This window comes from Anolis sagrei, chromosome 1 (genome assembly GCF_037176765.1).
Source record: "Anolis sagrei isolate rAnoSag1 chromosome 1, rAnoSag1.mat, whole genome shotgun sequence".
In the NCBI taxonomy this organism is placed as follows: Eukaryota; Metazoa; Chordata; class Lepidosauria; order Squamata; family Dactyloidae; genus Anolis; species Anolis sagrei.
Genome location: NC_090021.1, coordinates 3,485,511 through 3,504,097, shown reverse-complemented (window position 1 = coordinate 3,504,097; position 18,587 = coordinate 3,485,511). Strand labels below are relative to the sequence as shown.

General features: G+C 49.4%; 1 protein-coding gene across 1 annotated transcript in view; it reads right to left on the bottom strand.

The window, feature by feature from the left end:
- The window catches only part of SCARA5 (scavenger receptor class A member 5), a 98,527-nt gene that overhangs the window by 58,692 nt on the left and 21,248 nt on the right, over positions 1–18,587 (bottom strand). The window contains exon 3 of the mRNA XM_067472520.1: positions 18,082–18,210. Coding sequence (XP_067328621.1) covers positions 18,082–18,210 — 129 coding nt within the window. The remainder of the gene's footprint in view (positions 1–18,081; positions 18,211–18,587) is intronic.

The window sequence follows — 18,587 nt, the reverse complement described above, 5'->3', positions numbered from 1 at the left end:
TTGATTCTATGATTCTATGATTCTATGATCTGAACATGAAGTTCTGAACATGAAGATGTTTTGATGTTTTACCATCCTTGTGGGAGGCTTCTCTCATGTCCCAGCGTGGGGAGCTGGAGCTGACAGAGGGAGCTCATCTGCGCTCTCCCCAGATTCGAACCTTTGACCTGTCTGCCTTCAGTCCTGCCAGCACTACGGTTTAACCCATTGCACCACTGGGGGTTCCTATACACATAGGTGCAGATATATATATATATATATATGAGATCAAGGAATATATAAATAAGTTTGTAGGTTTTGTTGTGGGTGGTGGGGCTGATTTATTTTAATTTCAAACGCAAATCATTAAAACTGCCAGCCAACAATCCGAACGAGTGTTTACGAAGCGTCTCCCAAACAGTGCATTCTTTTCGGTCACTCGATCCCCTGCTGGGACCCGGCGGGAGCGAAATCTTCATTAAAAGCCTTTCGGCTTAAGTGGTTTGTTTTGCAAGGGTTCTGGCCAAATTTCTTGCGCAAAGAATTAATAGGCGGATTTATATCACTGTCAGCAGAAAAAAAAGAGCGCGATTTCAACACCGGATCCAAACAACGGCTTATAACACTCAGGAGCATCTCTGGGTGCATCCACACTGTGGAATTAATGCGGTCTGTTGTCACTTCACTTCAACTGGCTCAGGGTGATAGAATCCTGAGTTGTAGTTTTACAAGTTTTGCTAAAAGAGCGCCGGTGCCTCGCCAAACTATGACTTCCAGCATCCCATAGCATTGAGACAGGGCAGTTCAAGTGATGGCATGATTGAAGCTGAGCACCCTCCCCCCCCAATAAGGCATAGTGACTTATAGTTCTGCAAAGGGCAAGGGCACCAGACTACACAACAAGGGTCAAGTCTTGGTCACCTTGCCCAAGCACTGACAACAACAAGGACCCTACAAGGCTTTTGGGAAACGGCTGGATCTTGGGACTTCTGCCCTCCATGAGAGTTGTAGTTTCCCAAGGACCAGCTTCGATCCCAGCGTGGCAGCTCTGCCTAATGGTTTGGACTCACAACGACATCCTTCCCGCTCATGAACTTCCCTCAAAATGAACTATGGACTCACATTGCTTGAAAATAATTTCTTTATTAAATTTCTCTGGTGGGTGGGATGGAGAAGGGGTGATTGATATGAATTTCCTACAATTTCTATATACTTTTCTTCTATGTATTTCCTTCACAAGTCTGACCCAGCCATGAACTCTTTTGCCCTTTGGGAGGCTGATCAGGGAGCGGCCCGCTGGGCTGAAAAGGCAATCGGGAATCACAAAAACACCTATTTACTTGGAACTCACACCTGAACAATGGGACCTGGAGTTACTATTTGACTTTAGGAGGGGGTCATCAGACTGTGATTTCCTCTGCCAAGCTTTCCTTCACAACAAACACCCTTCTCAGCCTCACCTTGTACCTTATCTGATCTTGGAAGGGGAAAACCTGAATCAAATGATTATCCCTAATCACTGATCCATCACAAGAACAAAAAAACTAGTTTCCTTGGCTGGCTGATCCCTCGACACAGGAAATCCAGGACAGTGGAATGTCATAATTCTTTCTGGACACATCATCCCTTTTCCGTCCCGCCTCCCTCTCCCTGATTTGCTAAGGAGCCAAAGCGAGGGGAGTTTTGAAACTTTCAAACCTGTATTTTGCTATAAATATGTCTCTGATCAATGTACTGGTATGCTTACATGAGAATGATCACTGCAATTGCATCCAATCCAGCTGAATCGCTCATTAAACCTTGATGCCTCTTCTTCGCCTTGGCAAGAGTCTCATTTCAATTATTAATATTAATAAAATTGCTGGAATCAGGCTTCTCTGATGGCTCGCCAAGGCCATGGACCCTCTTTGGTGCGGTCCTAGGGGTCTCTCTTACTGGGGAGACCCTCCTAAAGTCCGTATTGACTTCATGATAAGTTAAACCCTTGTGCTGCTGAACTGCTGACCTGAAAGTTGGCTGAACAGCTGACTTAAAGGTTAACGGTTTGATGTGCAAGGGGTGAGCTCCCGTTTGTCAGCTCCAGTTCCTGCCAATTTAGCAATTCGAAAACATCTAATGTGTGAGTAGATAAATCAGAGATTCTCAGTCTGGGAGTCGGGACCCCTGGGGGGGGGGGTTGCGAGGGGGTTGCAGAGGGGTCACCGAAGACCATCAGAAGACACACATTTCGGATGGTCTTAGGAACCCATTTGGCAGAGAAGGCCGAAGATCTTTCCACCTGTCCTTCTCTTCCTTTTTGGAAACAGAGCGTAAATCCTCCCACCAAAAGCCCACCTCTGCTGTGATGGGCAGGCCTCTCAGCCAAGGGGAGGGCTGTTTCTGAGACTCCAAGTGGGGAAGGGAGAGCAGGCATGCTCAGCGCATGGCAGCATGGTGCGCATGTGTGGGGCATGAGAGAGCATGCAAAGCTGGACAATATCTCCAATCGTGGTGCCCAGAATTGGACACAGTGGGATTCCAGTTTGGTGTAGAATGAATAGAGGGGTAGCATGACTTCCCTGGATCTAGGCACTAGACTTGTTTTGATGCAGGCCAAAATCTCATTGTTTTTGTTTGTTTGTTTATTTTTTCCCACTGCATGACTCCTGTTCCCTTTTCTCCCCATGAGGACTCAAAGATCTTTTTCAAACATCCTGTTCTCGAGCCATGCGTCCCCCATGCTGTATCTTTGCATTTCATTTTTTCTGCCTAAGTGGAGTCTCTTGCAATTGTCCCTGTTGAACTTCAGTTTGCTCATTTTGGCCAATCATCTCTAATCTGTGAAGATCCCTTTGAATTCTGCTCCTGTCTTCTGGGATATTGGCTCTCCTTCCCAATTTGGTCCTGTCTGCAAACTTGGTGACAGTGCCTTCTAAGTCTTAAACTAAGTCATGAATGAAGATCCTGAACAGGATCAGGCCCAGGACAGAACTCTGCTGATGGCACTCCACACGTCACTTCTTTCCGGGATGAAGAGGAAGCCTTGGGGAGCTTCTTTTCCTTTAATTCAAGAGTCCGCAAACTGTTTAAGCCAAGGGGCAATTCCTCCAACAGGGTTGTTGTAGGGTTTTTCGGGCTATATGGCTATGGTCTAGAGGCATGCTCTCCTGATGTTTCGCCTGCATCTATGGCAAGCATCCTCAGATATAGTGAGGTCTGTTGGAACATTAGACATCAAATGCTAATCAAGGTGGTCAGTTGAAACATTCCCACCTAGCTCCAGCAGACAAGGGTTCTTTGTCCCACCCTGGTCATTCCACAGATACCCTTTTTCCTAGTTCCAACAGACCTCACTACCTCTGAGGATGCTTGCCATAGATGCAGGCAAAACGTCAGAAGAGAATGCCTCAATAACATGGCCATATAGCCCAAAAAAAACCCTACAACAACTCAGTGATTAGAGCCATGAAAGCCTTCGACAATACAAATTCCTCCAAATGTTTGGGGGCTGGACTAGAGTTTGAAAAGGACTTGAAAGAATATGCACACTGCACACTTCTTATCTGTCAAGCAAAAAACTGTGGAACATCTCTCCTGATGGTCATAGAATCATAGAATCAAGAGTTGGAAGAGACCTCCTGGGCCATCATCCAGTCCAACCCCATTCTGCCAAGAAGCAGGAATATTGCATTCAAAGCACCCCTGACAGATGGCCATCCAGCCCCTGTTTCAAAGCTTCCAAAGAAGGAGCCTCCACCACACTCTGGGGCAGAGAGTTCCACTGCTGAACGGCTCTCACAGTCAGGAAGTTCTTCCTCATGTTCAGATGGAATCTCCTCTCTTGTAGTTTGAAGCCATTGTTCCCTTGCATCCTAGTCTCCAAGGAAGCAGAAAACAAACTTGCTCCCTCCTCCCTGTGGCTTCCTCTCACATATTTATACATGGCTATCAGATCTCCTCTCAGCCTTCTCTTCTTCAGGCTAAACATGCCCAGCTCCTTAAGCCGCTCCTCATAGGGCTTGTTCTCCAGACCTTTTATCATTTTAGTCGCCCTCCTCTGGACACATTCCAGTTTGTCAATATCTCTCTTGAATTGTGGTGCCCAGAATTGGACACAATATTCCAGATGTGGTCTAACCAAAGCAGAATAGAGGTCAAGAAGTTCTTCCTAATCATGTTTAGCTGGAGTCTCCTTTCTTGTCACTTGAACCCATTTCTCCATTGCATCCTAGTTTCCATGGCAGCAAAAAACAATCCTGCTCCCTTTTCCTTAGGACAGCTTTTCCAATATTTAAACATGGCAATCACATCTCCTCTCAATCTTCTTTTTATTCTCAGTCTTCGTCCCCGAAATCAACAAATATGACAACTTTATTCCCCAGATCGGTGTCAAATTCCATTTCCAAAATTCTGGAAACCCTCCGCTTGCCCACATGTTCTTTCTCAATTTCGGTTCTGCGTCGGAAAGCCAAAAAGAAACCAAACAAGCCACACAACACCCACTGCATCATGTCACGGTCGCCAAGTGGTGTTGACAAGTGACTTTTAACATGTCCGATCCCACTGCCGAGCTTCGCTTCGCGTCTCGTTTACGTTGGTTTCTTTAAAAGCCTTTTGGACCCTGGAGGAAATGGAACAGGATCCCGGGGCCTTTGCGGATCGTCCAAAGTACATTGAGGGAGGCCAAGGGAAACACACACGAGAGCGGCGGCAAAGAAATCTTCAAAAGGGTGGGCTTTTATTACACGGGACTTTGGGGAAAGCAGAAGGTTTGTTTGGTTATGGCCCTCCACTGAGGTTGAATGGAAGGCTGGATGGGGAAGTTAAATAAATAGATTAAAAATAACATTTTTCCTGATGCAAAGCAAGGCTCTTTACCGGCGGCACTTGCAAAGTGGTTTGAGTGCCAGATGAGAGGTGCATCTGCACCAGGCATTGGCAAACTTGGGCCCTCCAGGGGTTTTGGACTGCAACTCCCACAATTCCTAACAGCCTAGAAGGTCAAAATTTGCCCATGTCTGATCTAAGGAATCCTTACTTACTTAGGCAATCCCTCGTTGTCCGAGTAGGATTGTCTTCCAAGATCGGTGTCCTGGTGGTGAGTCCATAGGTGACTGTGGAGCCCTATTCTTGACCTGCATCTTCTCCCAGAGTGAGGGCATTGGTTCCCAGGTGGAAGGTGCTCCTGGTTGGGGTTGGATTGACGTGCCTTCCTCTTGGCACAGTTCTCTCTTTCGCCCTCTATTCGCGTCCCTTCAAATTCTGCAACACTGCTGGTCACAGCTGACCTCCAGCTGAAGCACTCAAGGGCCAGGGCTTCCCAGTTCTCAGTGTCTATGCCAGAGTTTTTGAGGTTGGCTTTGAGCCCATCTTATAGAATCATAGAATCAAAGAGTTGGAAGAGACCACATGGGCCATCTAGTCCAACCCCCTGCCAAGAAGCAGGAATGTTGCATTCAAATTACCCCTGACAGATGGCCATCCAGCCTCTGTTTAAAAGCTTCCAAAGAAGGAGCCTCCACCACACTGCTGAACGGCTCTCACAGTCAGGAAGTTCTTCCTCGTGTTCAGATGGAATCTCCTCTCTTGTAGCATATCACAAATATGCTTTCTTCTTGAGTACTTTCAGAAGAAAATGCTTTACAGCAGTGGTTCTCGACCTGTGGGTCCCCAGGTGTTTTGGCCTACAACTCCCAGAAATCCTGGCCAGTTTACCAGCTGTTAGGATTTCTGAAAGTTGAAGGCCAAAACATCTCAGGATCCACAGGTTGAGAACCACTGCTTTATAGATTATAGCAAAGACTTGGATTCCACTACCTTGGCAGCTGTCACATTGCCAGGGCTCTGCCTTGTTTAGGTAGAGAAGAATCAAACTCCCAGGAAAAGAGTTTTAAAGATGTCCTTGGAGACTAGGACGCGAAACAATGGCTTCAAACTAAAAGAAAGGAGATTCCATCTGAACATGAGGAAGAACTTCCTGACTGTGAGAGCTGTTCAGCAGTGGAACTCTCTGCCCCGGACTGTGGTGGAGGCTCCTTCTTTGGAAGCTTTTAAACAGAGGCTGGATGGCCATCTGTCAGGGGTGATTTGAATGCAATATTCCTGCTTCTTGGCAGGGGGTTGGACTGGATAGCCCATGAGGTCTCTTCCAACTCTTTGATTCTATGATTCTATGATTCTAAGTATTTGTTTCATTTATTGAAAATTTAAGCAACAATAAAAACTTTGTTGAACTTTCTAAGTCTTTAAAAGAACTTTGTGTGGGGAAATCCAAAAGGCCTCTCAGCCGAAGCACCCCCGGCATCCCGTTGGGCATTCAGAAAACACGTCCTGTCTACAGATAGGCCTAGTGCGTGACAGCACAGTCGTATCTGCGGTTCCAGGTAACTAGAAAGCTCTATGCAGCTCTCACTAAACTATAAATCCCAGAATTACATAGGACAAGATGTCACGGCTACTAAAGGGACAATATGACAATACTCCCATTTTCTGCTTGTGCTGGTACGGCTGTACCAGGAGCTCCAACTTTATTTTCTTTCTGTTATCTGTTTGCAGTCATAGGGCAGGCCACCTATCCATCATAATTAAGCTTTGGTTCCGCCCCTTGTTCAGGGCTCTGGGAGGCAAAGGAGCCATTTTTTGGTCAGTCTCATACAAGGAAGCTAGACTATAGGACGTAGACGAGCTCGTCCCGTAGAAAAGCTTCTTTTCTCAAGAGCATCCAGGGAAAAGGAACATCCGGGGAAACAGAAATTCCAGGGAAAAGGTCGCAAGACTCTGGCTGAGAGCTCACAGCCTCTCAGCCTCACAGCAAACAGAGGGAAAACAGCCCTGAAGTTCTCAAAGAATTCTCTGAGGGAGGACAGCACTACAGATCCACAGAACTCCAGCTGAAATATCTTCAAGCCTCAGCTGGTAGGTCTACTCGATACCCAGACGCATTTGGAATCGGTAGTAGGACCCACACCAATGAGGCATAGATAGTAAACAGCCTGGGAGAGGTTAAAAAGGGTTAAAGTACAGTTAATCAAAGTCAGGTACCAGTCCATTGAGGACTAGACTAAGAAAGCCTTGAAGTGTTGTTTGAACCATTGAAGATGTGTTGTTTGTTCCATAATAAAGACTTTGTTGTATACTTCCGGTTCCGGTATGGCGGCTGGCAGCAAAAAACGCTGCGCTCCTCAACCAATTTTCAATCTGGTGGAATCCTGAGCCTCCCCCCCCCCCCCCCCCCGCCTGCCACCCCAAATTAAGGAGAGAGAGGACCCCCAATCCTCAGGCTCTCGATAGGGGGGTGTAGAGCCGGGAAAGAACCGGGAAGGCCTAGAGGAAGCGGAGGAAAGGCGGAGAAGGAGAAGGAGAAGAAACACCCGCCGCCATTCCATCGCGGCCGTCCTACCGCACCGCCAACTGGCTGCTGGCTGGGCGCTGCTCCATTCCATGCTGCTCTTCCACCTGGCTTGGCTGGCTGGCCTGGCTGGCCAAACCATCTCCGCGGCCGCCGCGACCGCCGGGCCTCCGCCATCGTCGCCCTTTGTTGGGGCCGCCGCCGGACGGATCCGCTGCTGCTAAGCTGGGCCGCCGCCGCCGGGCCGCCGCCGCCACCGCCGCCGAGCGAGGCCGAGTGGGGCCCGAGTGGGGCCGAGGAGGCCGAGTAGGGCCGAGTGGGGCCGAGGAGACCAACCCACCGCCGCTCCCTCTGCCTGGCCGCCATTGCCGCCGCGGGGAGGCTGGGCGCTGAGGGCAGATGCCGCGAGGAGGCCGGGGAGGCCAAGGCATTGCTGCGGAGCCCCTCCATCTTCAGGTACTCTTGCCCTGTTGAGGCGCCGCCGCCCGTGGCCACCGCCAGGCTGGGAAGCTGCTGACGCCCCACTGCGGGAGGCCAGGCTACGGCCGAGCCACCAGGCCGCGGCCGCCATTAGGCCGCTAGGCTGGGAAGCTGCTGACGCCCCACTGCGGGGGCCAGGCTGCGGCTGAGCCACCAGGCCGCGGCCGCCGCTGGATTGCGGGACGAGACTTCTGCTGCCTCGACGGGGGCCTCTGCTAGGCCGCTGCTGTTGCAGCCGTCGTTCCATCGGGCCTCCACCGGGCCTCCATTGCCGCGGCCACTACCATCATCCACCATTGTCCGCCGCGCCGCCAAGACGGGTACGTTGCCACTGTGAGGGCTGGGCTAGGCCGCCATTGCTACCACCAGGCCGCCCCCGCCATTTCTACGAGGCAGCGGCTGCCATCGTCGCTGGGCCGCTGTGGAACTGCAGCTCAGACGAGTCTGTTGCCACCCAGCCATTGCTGGGAACCGTATAGGCCACACCATCGCCGGACCACCTGAACGGCCTCCCATCTTCCCATCTGGACAGAGCAACAAGTCTGCGGAGGGCGGTTTGACTGACGCTGTGCAGACCCCTGGACAGTCAGTCGGTGTGGCCTCTCTGTGTTGGCGCTGGCCTTTCTGTGCAGACCTCATACTGTGTGGACCTCCTTTGTGTAGACCGTATAGTGTGTTGGCCTCTCTGTGTAGATCTCTGTGCAGACCGTTGTGTAGATCCTGTGTAGACCTTTGCGCTGGCCTTGTATAGACCCTTGTGTAGACCTCTATGCCAGCCCTCTCTGTGCCAGTACAGAGTGTGTAATAGGTAACTAACTAACTGTGCAGTCCCATTACCGAGTGTCCATCTCCGGAAGCCCCATCCGCTGGTTTACCAACCGTCTAGAGTCTCACCGGGGTCATAGCAATATTTAGCTAACTACCACCACTATCGCCCATAAGGGGCAGTCGTAGAATATCAACTAGCACTTTCCTGGTAGTCATTGTTGCCATCTGTCATTATTGTGATAAGAACAAATTAGAGCACTTAGGCGCCTGCCATCTGCTGCTAGATTGCACCAGCACTTTCACCCCTCCCCTGTCCCTCTGTGCCGCACTTTATATCGCTAAGTAGAGCACTTTAGATCTAGCACTTTATTAATGTGCCTTTGAATGTGTGTTGCTGCTAAGTAATTTACGTTCATTTACGCTCTCCGACGGACGGCTCCTGGAATCTAAGCACTTTAAGAACTGGTCTGTTGAAGCAGTCGGAATATCGACTACCATCTGTATTGCTGCTACCCATGTGGTCCCCTACCCCCCTTTGTGTACTGTTTCTGTTGCTCTGGTGTAGCGGAGGGGGCAGAAGAGGAGGTGGCCCGGAGCCGGTGATTGAAGGTGTGGTGGGGAGGGGGGAGGAGGGGGAGGGGGGATGCTGGCAAGAACCAATAAACCTAACAACAAACGTAGGAGAAAGGAATCTTATGGCTCATAACTGCGGCATGGAGGGGGGGAGGTGTTCCACTAGCCGAGGGGCCCCCATAGAGGTCGTGGTGGGAAGGAGGAGATGCGGGAGAAGGAGACCCCGAATTTGGCCTAATTCGGACCGCTTTTCCAAATTAACTATTCCCAATAGGTCTCCTAAGGTAACTTGGTGTAACCAGGTGAGCGGGCCCTCTGGCTTGAAGGTGGTGTTGTTGAACGCCAGGTCTGTCAACGGAAAAACAACTTGGATTCAGGATTTAATCCTGGAGGAGCGGGCAGATCTGGCGTGCATCACGGAGACCTGGTTGGATGAAGCGGGGGGCGTAAATCTCTCCCAGCTTTGTCCTCCAGGTTTCTCCGTGCAACACCAACCAAGAGCCGGAGGACGGGGAGGCGGGGTCGCAGTGGTCTATAGAGATACCATCCATCTAACCAGGAGCCCCATCCCGCAGACCACAAATTTTGAATCTGTCCACCTGAGGGTGGGTGACCGGGACAGAATAGGGATTCTGCTAGTGTACCGTCCACCTCGCTGCACTACAGTCTCCCTACCTGAGCTAGCGGGGGTGGTCTCGAGCCTGGCGGTGGAGTCCCAACGGCTTCTTGTGCTGGGGGACTTCAACATCCACGCCGAGGCAACCCTCACAGGTGCGGCTCAGGACTTCATGTCCGCCATGGCAACCATGGGGCTGTCCCAACAAATAACTGGCCCCACCCACTGTGCTGGACACACATTGGACTTGGTTTTCTGCCAGGGATGGGAGCAGGGTGGCGGTGTGGAGGAGTTGTCCATCTCTCCGTTGCCGTGGTCCGACCAATTCCTGATTAGATTTAGGCTCACTGCGCCCCCTAACCTCCGCAAGGGTGGAGGACCCATTAAGATGGTCCGCCCCAGGAGGCTAATGGATCCGAATGGATTCCTGACGGCTCTTGGGGAGTTTCCCGCCACCGCGGTAGGTGATCATGTCGAGGCCTTGGTCGCTCTCTGGAATGGGGAGATGACCAGGGCTATTGACAAGATCGCTCCGGAACGTCCCCTCTCAAGTAACCGAGCTAAACCAGCCCCTTGGTTTACTGAGGAGCTGGCAGCGATGAAGCGAAGGAAGAGGGTTCTAGAGAGCGTGTGGCGCTCGGACCCAAGCGAGTCAAACCGAACACGGTTTGTGTCCTTTTTAAGGGCATATGCCGCAGCAATAAAAGCCGCAAAGAAAACTTTCTTTGCGGCCACTATTGCGTCTGCAAAAAACCGTCCGGCGGAGTTGTTCCGGGTTGTCAGAGGTCGTTTAACTCCCCCTATCTCAGGTGGGAGCCCTGACAATTCGGCAGCGCGCTGTGAAGCATTTGCTCGGTTCTTTGCAGACAAAGTCGCTTTGATCCGCTCTGGGCTGGACGCCACATTAGATGCAGTCTCTGTGGATGTGACACAAGCACCTGCTTGTCCGATTTTGTTGGATTCTTTTCAGTTTGTGAAACCCGAGGATGTGGACAAGTTACTTGGAGGAATGAGACCCACCACGTCCATCCTAGACCCCTGCCCATCCTGGCTTCTGAAGGAGGCCAGAGGGGGATTGGCCGAGTGGGTAACGGTGGTGGTTAATGCCTCCCTTCGGGAAGGCAAGATTCCAGCGAGCCTAAAACAGGCTGTTATAAAGCCGCTGTTGAAGAAACCATCACTTGACCCCACTAAATTGGACAACTTTCGGCCTGTTTCCAATCTTCCCTTCTTGGGCAAAGTCATGGAAAGCGTGGTGGCCTCACAACTCCAGGTATTCTTGAGAGACACGGATTATCTGGATCCGGCACAGTCTGGTTTCAGACCGGGACATGGTACCGAGACGGTCTTGGTCGCCTTAGTGGATGATCTGCGCCGGGAGCTAGACAGGGGGAGTGTGTCCCTGTTGGTGCTCCTGGACCTCTCAGCGGCCTTCGATACCGTCGACCACGGTATTCTTCTGGGGCGCCTTGCAGAGATGGGTCTTGGGGGTACTGCTCTGCAGTGGCTCCGGTCATTTCTGGAGGGTCGTACTCAGAAGGTGTTACTGGGGGACTCCTGCTCAACGCCACAGCCGTTGACCTGTGGCGTTCCTCAGGGTTCCATCTTGTCCCCCTTGCTGTTTAACATCTACATGAAGCCGCTGGGTGAGATCATCCGGAGTTTCGGGGTGCGGTGTCACCTGTACGCAGATGACGTCCAACTCTGTCACTCCTTTCCACCTGCTACTAAGGAGGCCGTCGAAGTCCTGAACCGGTGCCTGGCCGCTGTAATGGTCTGGATGAGGGCGAACAAACTGAAACTAAATCCAGACAAGACAGAGGTACTCCTGGTTAGTCGCAAGGCCGAACAGGGTATAGGGTTACAGCCTGTGCTGGACGGGGTCGCACTCCCCTTGAAGGCGCAGGTTCGCAGCTTGGGTGTGACCCTGGACTCATCGCTGAGCCTGGAGCCCCAGGTTTCAGCGGTGACCAGGGGAGCATTTGCACAGCTTAGGCTCGTGCGCCAGCTGCGCCCGTATCTTGGGAAGTCTGACTTGGCCACGGTGGTACATGCTTTGGTCACATCCCGTCTCGACTACTGCAACGCTCTCTACGTGGGGCTGCCCTTGAAGACGGCCCGGAAGCTGCAGCTAGTCCAACGCGCGGCAGCCATGTTGTTAACGGGAGCAGGACGCAGAGAGCATACAACGCCCCTGCTGTCCCAGCTCCACTGGCTGCCGATTCGCTACCGGGCCCAATTTAAGGTGCTGGTGTTATCCTACAAAGCCCTAAACGGTTCCGGCCCAAAATACCTTGCAGACCGCATCTCGGCCTACGAGCCCACGAGGGCCTTGAGATCATCCGGGGAGGCCCTTCTCTCGGTCCCGCCTGCCTCACAGGCACGTCTGGCGGGGACGAGGGAGCGGGCCTTCTCGGTGGTGGCCCCCCGGCTGTGGAACACCCTCCCTGCTGAAGTTAGACAGGCGCCCTCCTTGATGGCCTTTCGTAGGGGCCTGAAAACATGGCTCTTCGAGCAGGCCTTCAATTGAGTGTATCTTGGAATGACATTGGAATGAACTAGGATTATGAATTTCGGCTATGACCCCAGGACTTGACGAAGCGGATTTTTAGTATAGGTATGTGTTATGTTGTAACTGTTGGTTTGTATTGTCGTGATTTACTGTACACTGTCTTTCTTTGTTGTTGTTAACCGCCCCGAGTCGCCCTCGGGCTGAGAGGGGCGGTCAATAAATGCAAGAAATAAATAATAAATTAAAGACTCTAAAGACCATCACTTCAGAAAAATCCCTGAGAACCTCTCTTTGAGGCACCCCTGGCTTCCCGCTGGGCTTAAAGTATGCGTCCTATAGAAAAGACGGCTATTACAGGCCCAGCGCGCGACAGAACACTGCTCATCCAACATATCTAGAGAGCAGCAGGTTGAATCAAGATTGTATATAGCTTTGTTCCTTTGCTTTTCAGATTCAAAATTACATGCCAAAATAAGGTCCATGTCATTTATTTAGCAACTGATGCATCACCAAGTTGGCTCAATTTCTAGGGTTTTTTTTTCCAATTACATTTTGCAATTTCATCTCTAAGAAAAGAGGGTTTGGGTGGGTGGGTAGGTGGATGTTTTTGTATATCAGTTCATCCCTCTTCCACAAGGACAGCCTTGACCCATTTCTCTTTGGGGAGATGGAAATAAACTAGAACTTGACGTTGCAGCAGCCCCTCCTTGGAAAGAAAATCCCTCTGATCACCATCAGATGTTGCAGAGATTAAAAAATTAGGCCTTTGTAAAAACTCCCAGGCCTTTGGAGAACCCCGAGCAAGGAACGCTGTCCTCTTCTGCTTGGTTCCTTCATGCGTACAATGCGCATCATCCCAAAGGGAGCATTACTGTACTCACTCCACCCAAATTCCTCCATGGCAATGAGGCTTTAGTCACCGGCTTAAAATAAAATACAAATCCAGTTTGAATTATTAACTGCATCAGCAATGCAGAGCGATCTGGTGCGGAAGAGAAGCCAATGCATGTCACACCTCAGAATAGGTTCACCTTGATGAAAACCCCAAACTGCACACAGCCAGAAGTCTTTATAGGTTATTTAAAAGTCAAAGATAAAAAGTTCTTAAAAGCAAAAGTAATGTTCTAAAAGATCAATACAAAATAATACTTTGAAGCATGACCCAAAAGGGCACCAGCAAAGCAAAATCCCATGAGAACATAAATGAGTCCTGAGACCATGAACATAAGAAATGCAAGATAATCCAGACATGCAAAATGTAAACTTCTTGGTTAAACGAAAAGTTGCTCTGACAAAGGTTTGGTCCCAAACACACTGCTTGATACCCTTTGCAAAACATGGAGGTGTTTCTTCGGCCTCTGACCTCCTCCTTGTTAGCTATTCTCACACTCATTCGAACTCTGAATTCCAAACAGTCAGCCCAATCTAAGGTTCCCGTTTCATCAAGGTCAGTCTGTTAGTGTTATCCAGTTTGCCTTCCTGCTCATTATCAGGCTGAGAACTGTCCTCCTTTTCTGAGTCAATTTGCACCTCCACCTGGCTAGCTTCAGTATCAACAAACTCATCCCATCATCCAAATCAGAGGCATTCTGTGGTTCCAGCTGAGTCACAACAATGCAGAAATGTTTCACATTGCGCCTTTTGACCAAGGACGCATCTACGCTGTAGAATGAATGCAGTTTGACATCACTTTCATTGCCATGCTCAATGCGAAGGAATCTTGAGATTGGTAGTTTGGTGAGCCACTGGTACTCCTTGGCAGAAAAGACCCTTGTAGAACTACAACTCCACTGATTCCAATGCATTGAGCCATGGCAGTTGTAGTCGGGCATCCGGACAACGTGGCCGGTCCAGCAGAGTTGATGGTGGAGGACCATCGCTTCAGTGCTGGTGATCTTTGCTTCTTACGTCAAGCTGGCGTTTGTCTGCCTGTCTTCCTAAGAGATTTGCAGGATTTTCCGGAGGCAGCGCTGATGGAATCGTTCCAGGAGTTGAGTATCAAACTTCATTAACCCTACAGTGGAGATTATGATGATGATGGTGATGATGATGGTGAAGATGATGATAACGATGGTGGTGATTATCATTCATGGCCTGAATTCACCATGGATGAATAACCCAGAGTTATACATCCATAACAGGTGCATTTTCACAATCGCTGCATATTCACTAGTTTAGGAAACACAAAAAGTGCATCTTCGTTAGGAACAGAGGCAATAGGATAATCCAAGATCCATAAACATAGGCACCAGTCTCTGTGGGAGATTTGTGTTAAACATAGGACCAAAGTCTGCAAAATCATCCTCACATATTTCCCCCGTCGTTCCAGGTGGGTCAGAGCAGTGTGGGTGTGATGGCTATGGAATCCTCTGTTGATCTGTTTGTCACAAGAAATTCAATGTGCATATTTGACACTCAACTCCTGGAACAATTCCATCAGTGCTGCCTCCGGAAAATCCTGCAAATCTCTTGGGAAGACAGGCAGACAAATGCCAGAGTGCCGTAAGAAGCAAAGACCACCAGCACTGAAGCGATGGTCCTCCACCATCAACTCTGCTGGACTGGCCACATGCCCAACCACCGTCTCCCAAAGCAGTTGCTCTACTCCGAACTCAAGAACGGAAAATGGACAGGAAAAGAGATTTAAAGATGGGCTCAAAGCCAACCTTAAAAACTTTGGCATAGAGACTGAGAACTGGGAAGCCCTGGCCCTTGAGCACTCCAGCTGGAGGTCAGCTGTGACCAGCAGTGCTGCTGAATTTGTAGAGGCACGAATGGAGGGTCGAAAGAGAGAAATGTGCCAAGAGCAAAGCGTATCAAGCCAACCCCGATGGGAACCGCCTTCCACCTGAAAACTGATGTCCTTACTGCAGGAGAAGATGCAGATCAAGAGTAAGGCTCCACAGTCACCTACGGACCACCACCAAGACACTACACTTGGGGGCATATCATCGTTGGGCTGCGAGGGATCAGCTAAGTAAGTAATAATAATAATAATAATAATAATAATAATAATAATAATAATAATGTTGTTGTTGTTGTTCATTTGTTCGGACTAGAACACTGATCCTGGAAGACTATCCAACTCGACCAACGAGGGATTGCCTAATTGGAAATTGGAATTATTGGAACAGTGTATATAGATAGAGGGGTGTCGTAATTAGAATCATAGAATCAAAGAGTTGGAAGTGACCTCATGGGCCATCCAGTCCAACCCCCTGCCAAGAAGCAGGAAAATTGCATTCAAATCACCCCTGACAGATGGCCATCCAGCCTCTGCTTAAAAGCTTCCAAAGAAGGAGCCTCCACCACACTCCGGGGCAGAGAATTGCACTCTATTATCACACCAAGTGTGCCCATGCCTGTTCTACAGTGCAGCAGATGCATCCTCCCTCTCAGCGCAGGGGCAACGGTTCCAAAGCATCTGGCCCTGGAACCTTTTGGACGGTGGCATCCTCCCAACCCACAAACCCGGAGCCAGAAGCCAAAGTCCCCCTCGGGGGAACCATTCGCGGCCACCCACTAACCCTCTCTCGGCTCGTAATGTGGAGGATTGGGCTCGACACCACCTCCTTCGGTCCAAACATGACTCATTGGAGCTTTTGGCATGGCAGGCTCGTCTTCCTGGGGCTACACCCAAAAACGTTCTGGGAGGTGGCATTCGCCAAGGCGGGAGAGGGGGGCAAAATGGATCCAAATAAAGGGGAAAGATTGCAAATAAAGGGGGAAAGAGCCAGGAAAACTCTGGTGTGAGCAAAGGCAACATTTAACTGTCCCTCCTAAAGAAATGAGGCAGTGTTGGACTACAAGTGCATCTACCCACCATCCAGGTGTTTTGGACTTTAACTCCCACCATTCCTAACAGCCTGATAACAAAGCAGGTGAGTTGGCAGAAGCAATTGAAAAGAAGGTCCCAAAGTCATGGCTTCAAATGGATTGAAATTGCAGTGGGTTTTTGCCCATGCAGTCATTGGAGGTGTCTAGGGACAACACTGGCTCTTCGGCCTAGATATGGAGGAGCACCAAAGCCCGTAGTCAGGCATAACTGGACTTAATGTCAGGGGAAAACCTTTACCTTTATGCCCAAATTGTAAGAATGTGGACAATTTCCGCTCCCTTGGCACCCACCTCTCCACAGAAGTCAACATTGACACTGAAATATAACACCGCCTGAGCTCTGCGAGTGCAGCATTCTTCCGAATGAAGGAGAGAGTGTTTGAGGATCGGGACATCTGTTGGAAGGCCAAGGTGCTTGTTTATAAAGCCATTTCCTCCCAACCCTGCTATACGCCTGCCAAACGTCGACTGTCTACAGACGTCACACGCAACTCCTGGAACAATTCCATCCAAAAAATCCTGCAAATCTCTTGGAACGACAGACAGACAGACATATGTCAGCATGCTAGAAGAAGCAAAGACCACCAACACTGAAGTGATGGTCCTCCGCCATCAACTTTGCTGGACCAGCCATGTTGTCTGAATGCCCAACCATCGCCTCTCAAAGCAGTTGCTCTACTCCGAACTCAAGAATGGAAAACAGAATGTTGGAGGACAGGAAAAGAGATTTAAATATGTGTTCAAAGCCAACCTTAAAAACTGTGGTATTGACACTGAGAACTGGGAAGCCCTGGCCCTTGAGCGCTCCAGCTGGAGGTCAGCTGTGACCAGCAGTGCTGTAGAATTTGAAGAGGCAGGAATGGAGAGCAAAAGAGAGAAATGTGCCAAGAGGAAGATGTGTCAAGCCAACCTCGACCGGAACCACCTTCCACCTGGAAACCGATGTCCTCACTGCAGGAGAACATGCGGATCATGAATAGGGCTCCACAGTTACCTATGGACCCACCACCATGACACTGCACTTGGAGGACAATCTTACTCAGTCAAAGAGGCATCACCTAAGTAAGTAAGTAAGTAAACTCCTTCAGCAGCTCATGAAGTGAGAGTACACTCCAAACTCTCTCTCTCTTTTTCTCCCTCTGCACTTGCATAGCTCATGCCTGAACAAAAATGCAACAGTATCCAAAAGTCCCAAGCTCAGCCTCCTGCTCAGGCCAGGACACCACACTTGGAGGACAATCTTACTCGGACAACGAGGGATCACCTCAGTAAGTAAGTAAGGAGGCACCAGACAGGGTTTGCATGTTTTCCAAAATATTTCTTGCATGTGTGTGACTTTCACCATTTTCATGGAAATGCAAACGCCACAATCACAAAATATTGCTGAAGAGAGCATCATCACAAAGGAAGAAAGAGAACGACGAATCTAATTTCTGCCTAATTCTTTCCCTTCTTCTCTGCCTCCCTCCAGGCATGGGCAAACCTTGGGCCCTTAAAAGCCTTGTCATCAGCTCTCTTGCCTTCTTCCTTTTTCTATTTTACCAATGTCAGTTAATTCGTCATTTATTATAATTTTTTGCATATTGTTTATTATTATTCCCTACTTTTGTCTGCCAAATGAGACCCAAACATTCTTTATATTGCTATTTACTTTCAACACTAACACAATACAAATCACAATTTAAAACCTGCAACTGATAAACATTATAATATAGAATATTAAAATTGTTTATCCAAGTCTTAATCTTTTGTCCCATGTTGTCTTCTCCTATTACTGCTAGCCTAAATTCCCAGTTTAAATTGTCAAAAGCCTTCTCCACATCTAAGAAAAATCAGAACGGCCTCATTCTCCGCATCCAAGAAAGTAAGATGCAATTATTTTGCTCCCATTCTCTTGCAGTTCATTTTGGCTCTGAAAAAGAGAGGGAAAAGACCTCCAACTTCCCCTGACCACCATCCCATTCCTTGGCTATATCCCAGATATCTTACCTGCAAGTATGAAAACACCAACAAGGATCAGGAAGACCAACAGATATAGTCCAACCACAGCATATTTCAGGGCGGCCACAGACCCAAGCTGGCTGCAGCTACCTGAAGATTTCCTCTTCCTATCAAGACCTGCAATAAAAAAGAGAAGAGAAGCTATAGTTTGTTTGTGATGTCTATGTTTAAATTAATATTGGCCCTAATACAGTAGAACTCACATAACAACAAAACCCATGGGTGCATTTAGAACTCATTTTCATCATAAGAATAGACTACTGCAACGCTCTCTACGTGGGGTTGCCCTTGAAGACTGTTCGGAAACTTCAACTAGTCCAACGAGCGGCAGCCAGATTGCTCACCGGAGCGACATACAGGGAGCATACCACCCCCCTGTTGTGCCAGCTCCACTGGCTGCCGATTCAGTTCCGAGCACAATTCAAGGTGCTGGTTTTGGCCTACAAAACCCTATACGATTCCGGTCCAGTGTATCTGTCCGAACGTATCTCCCT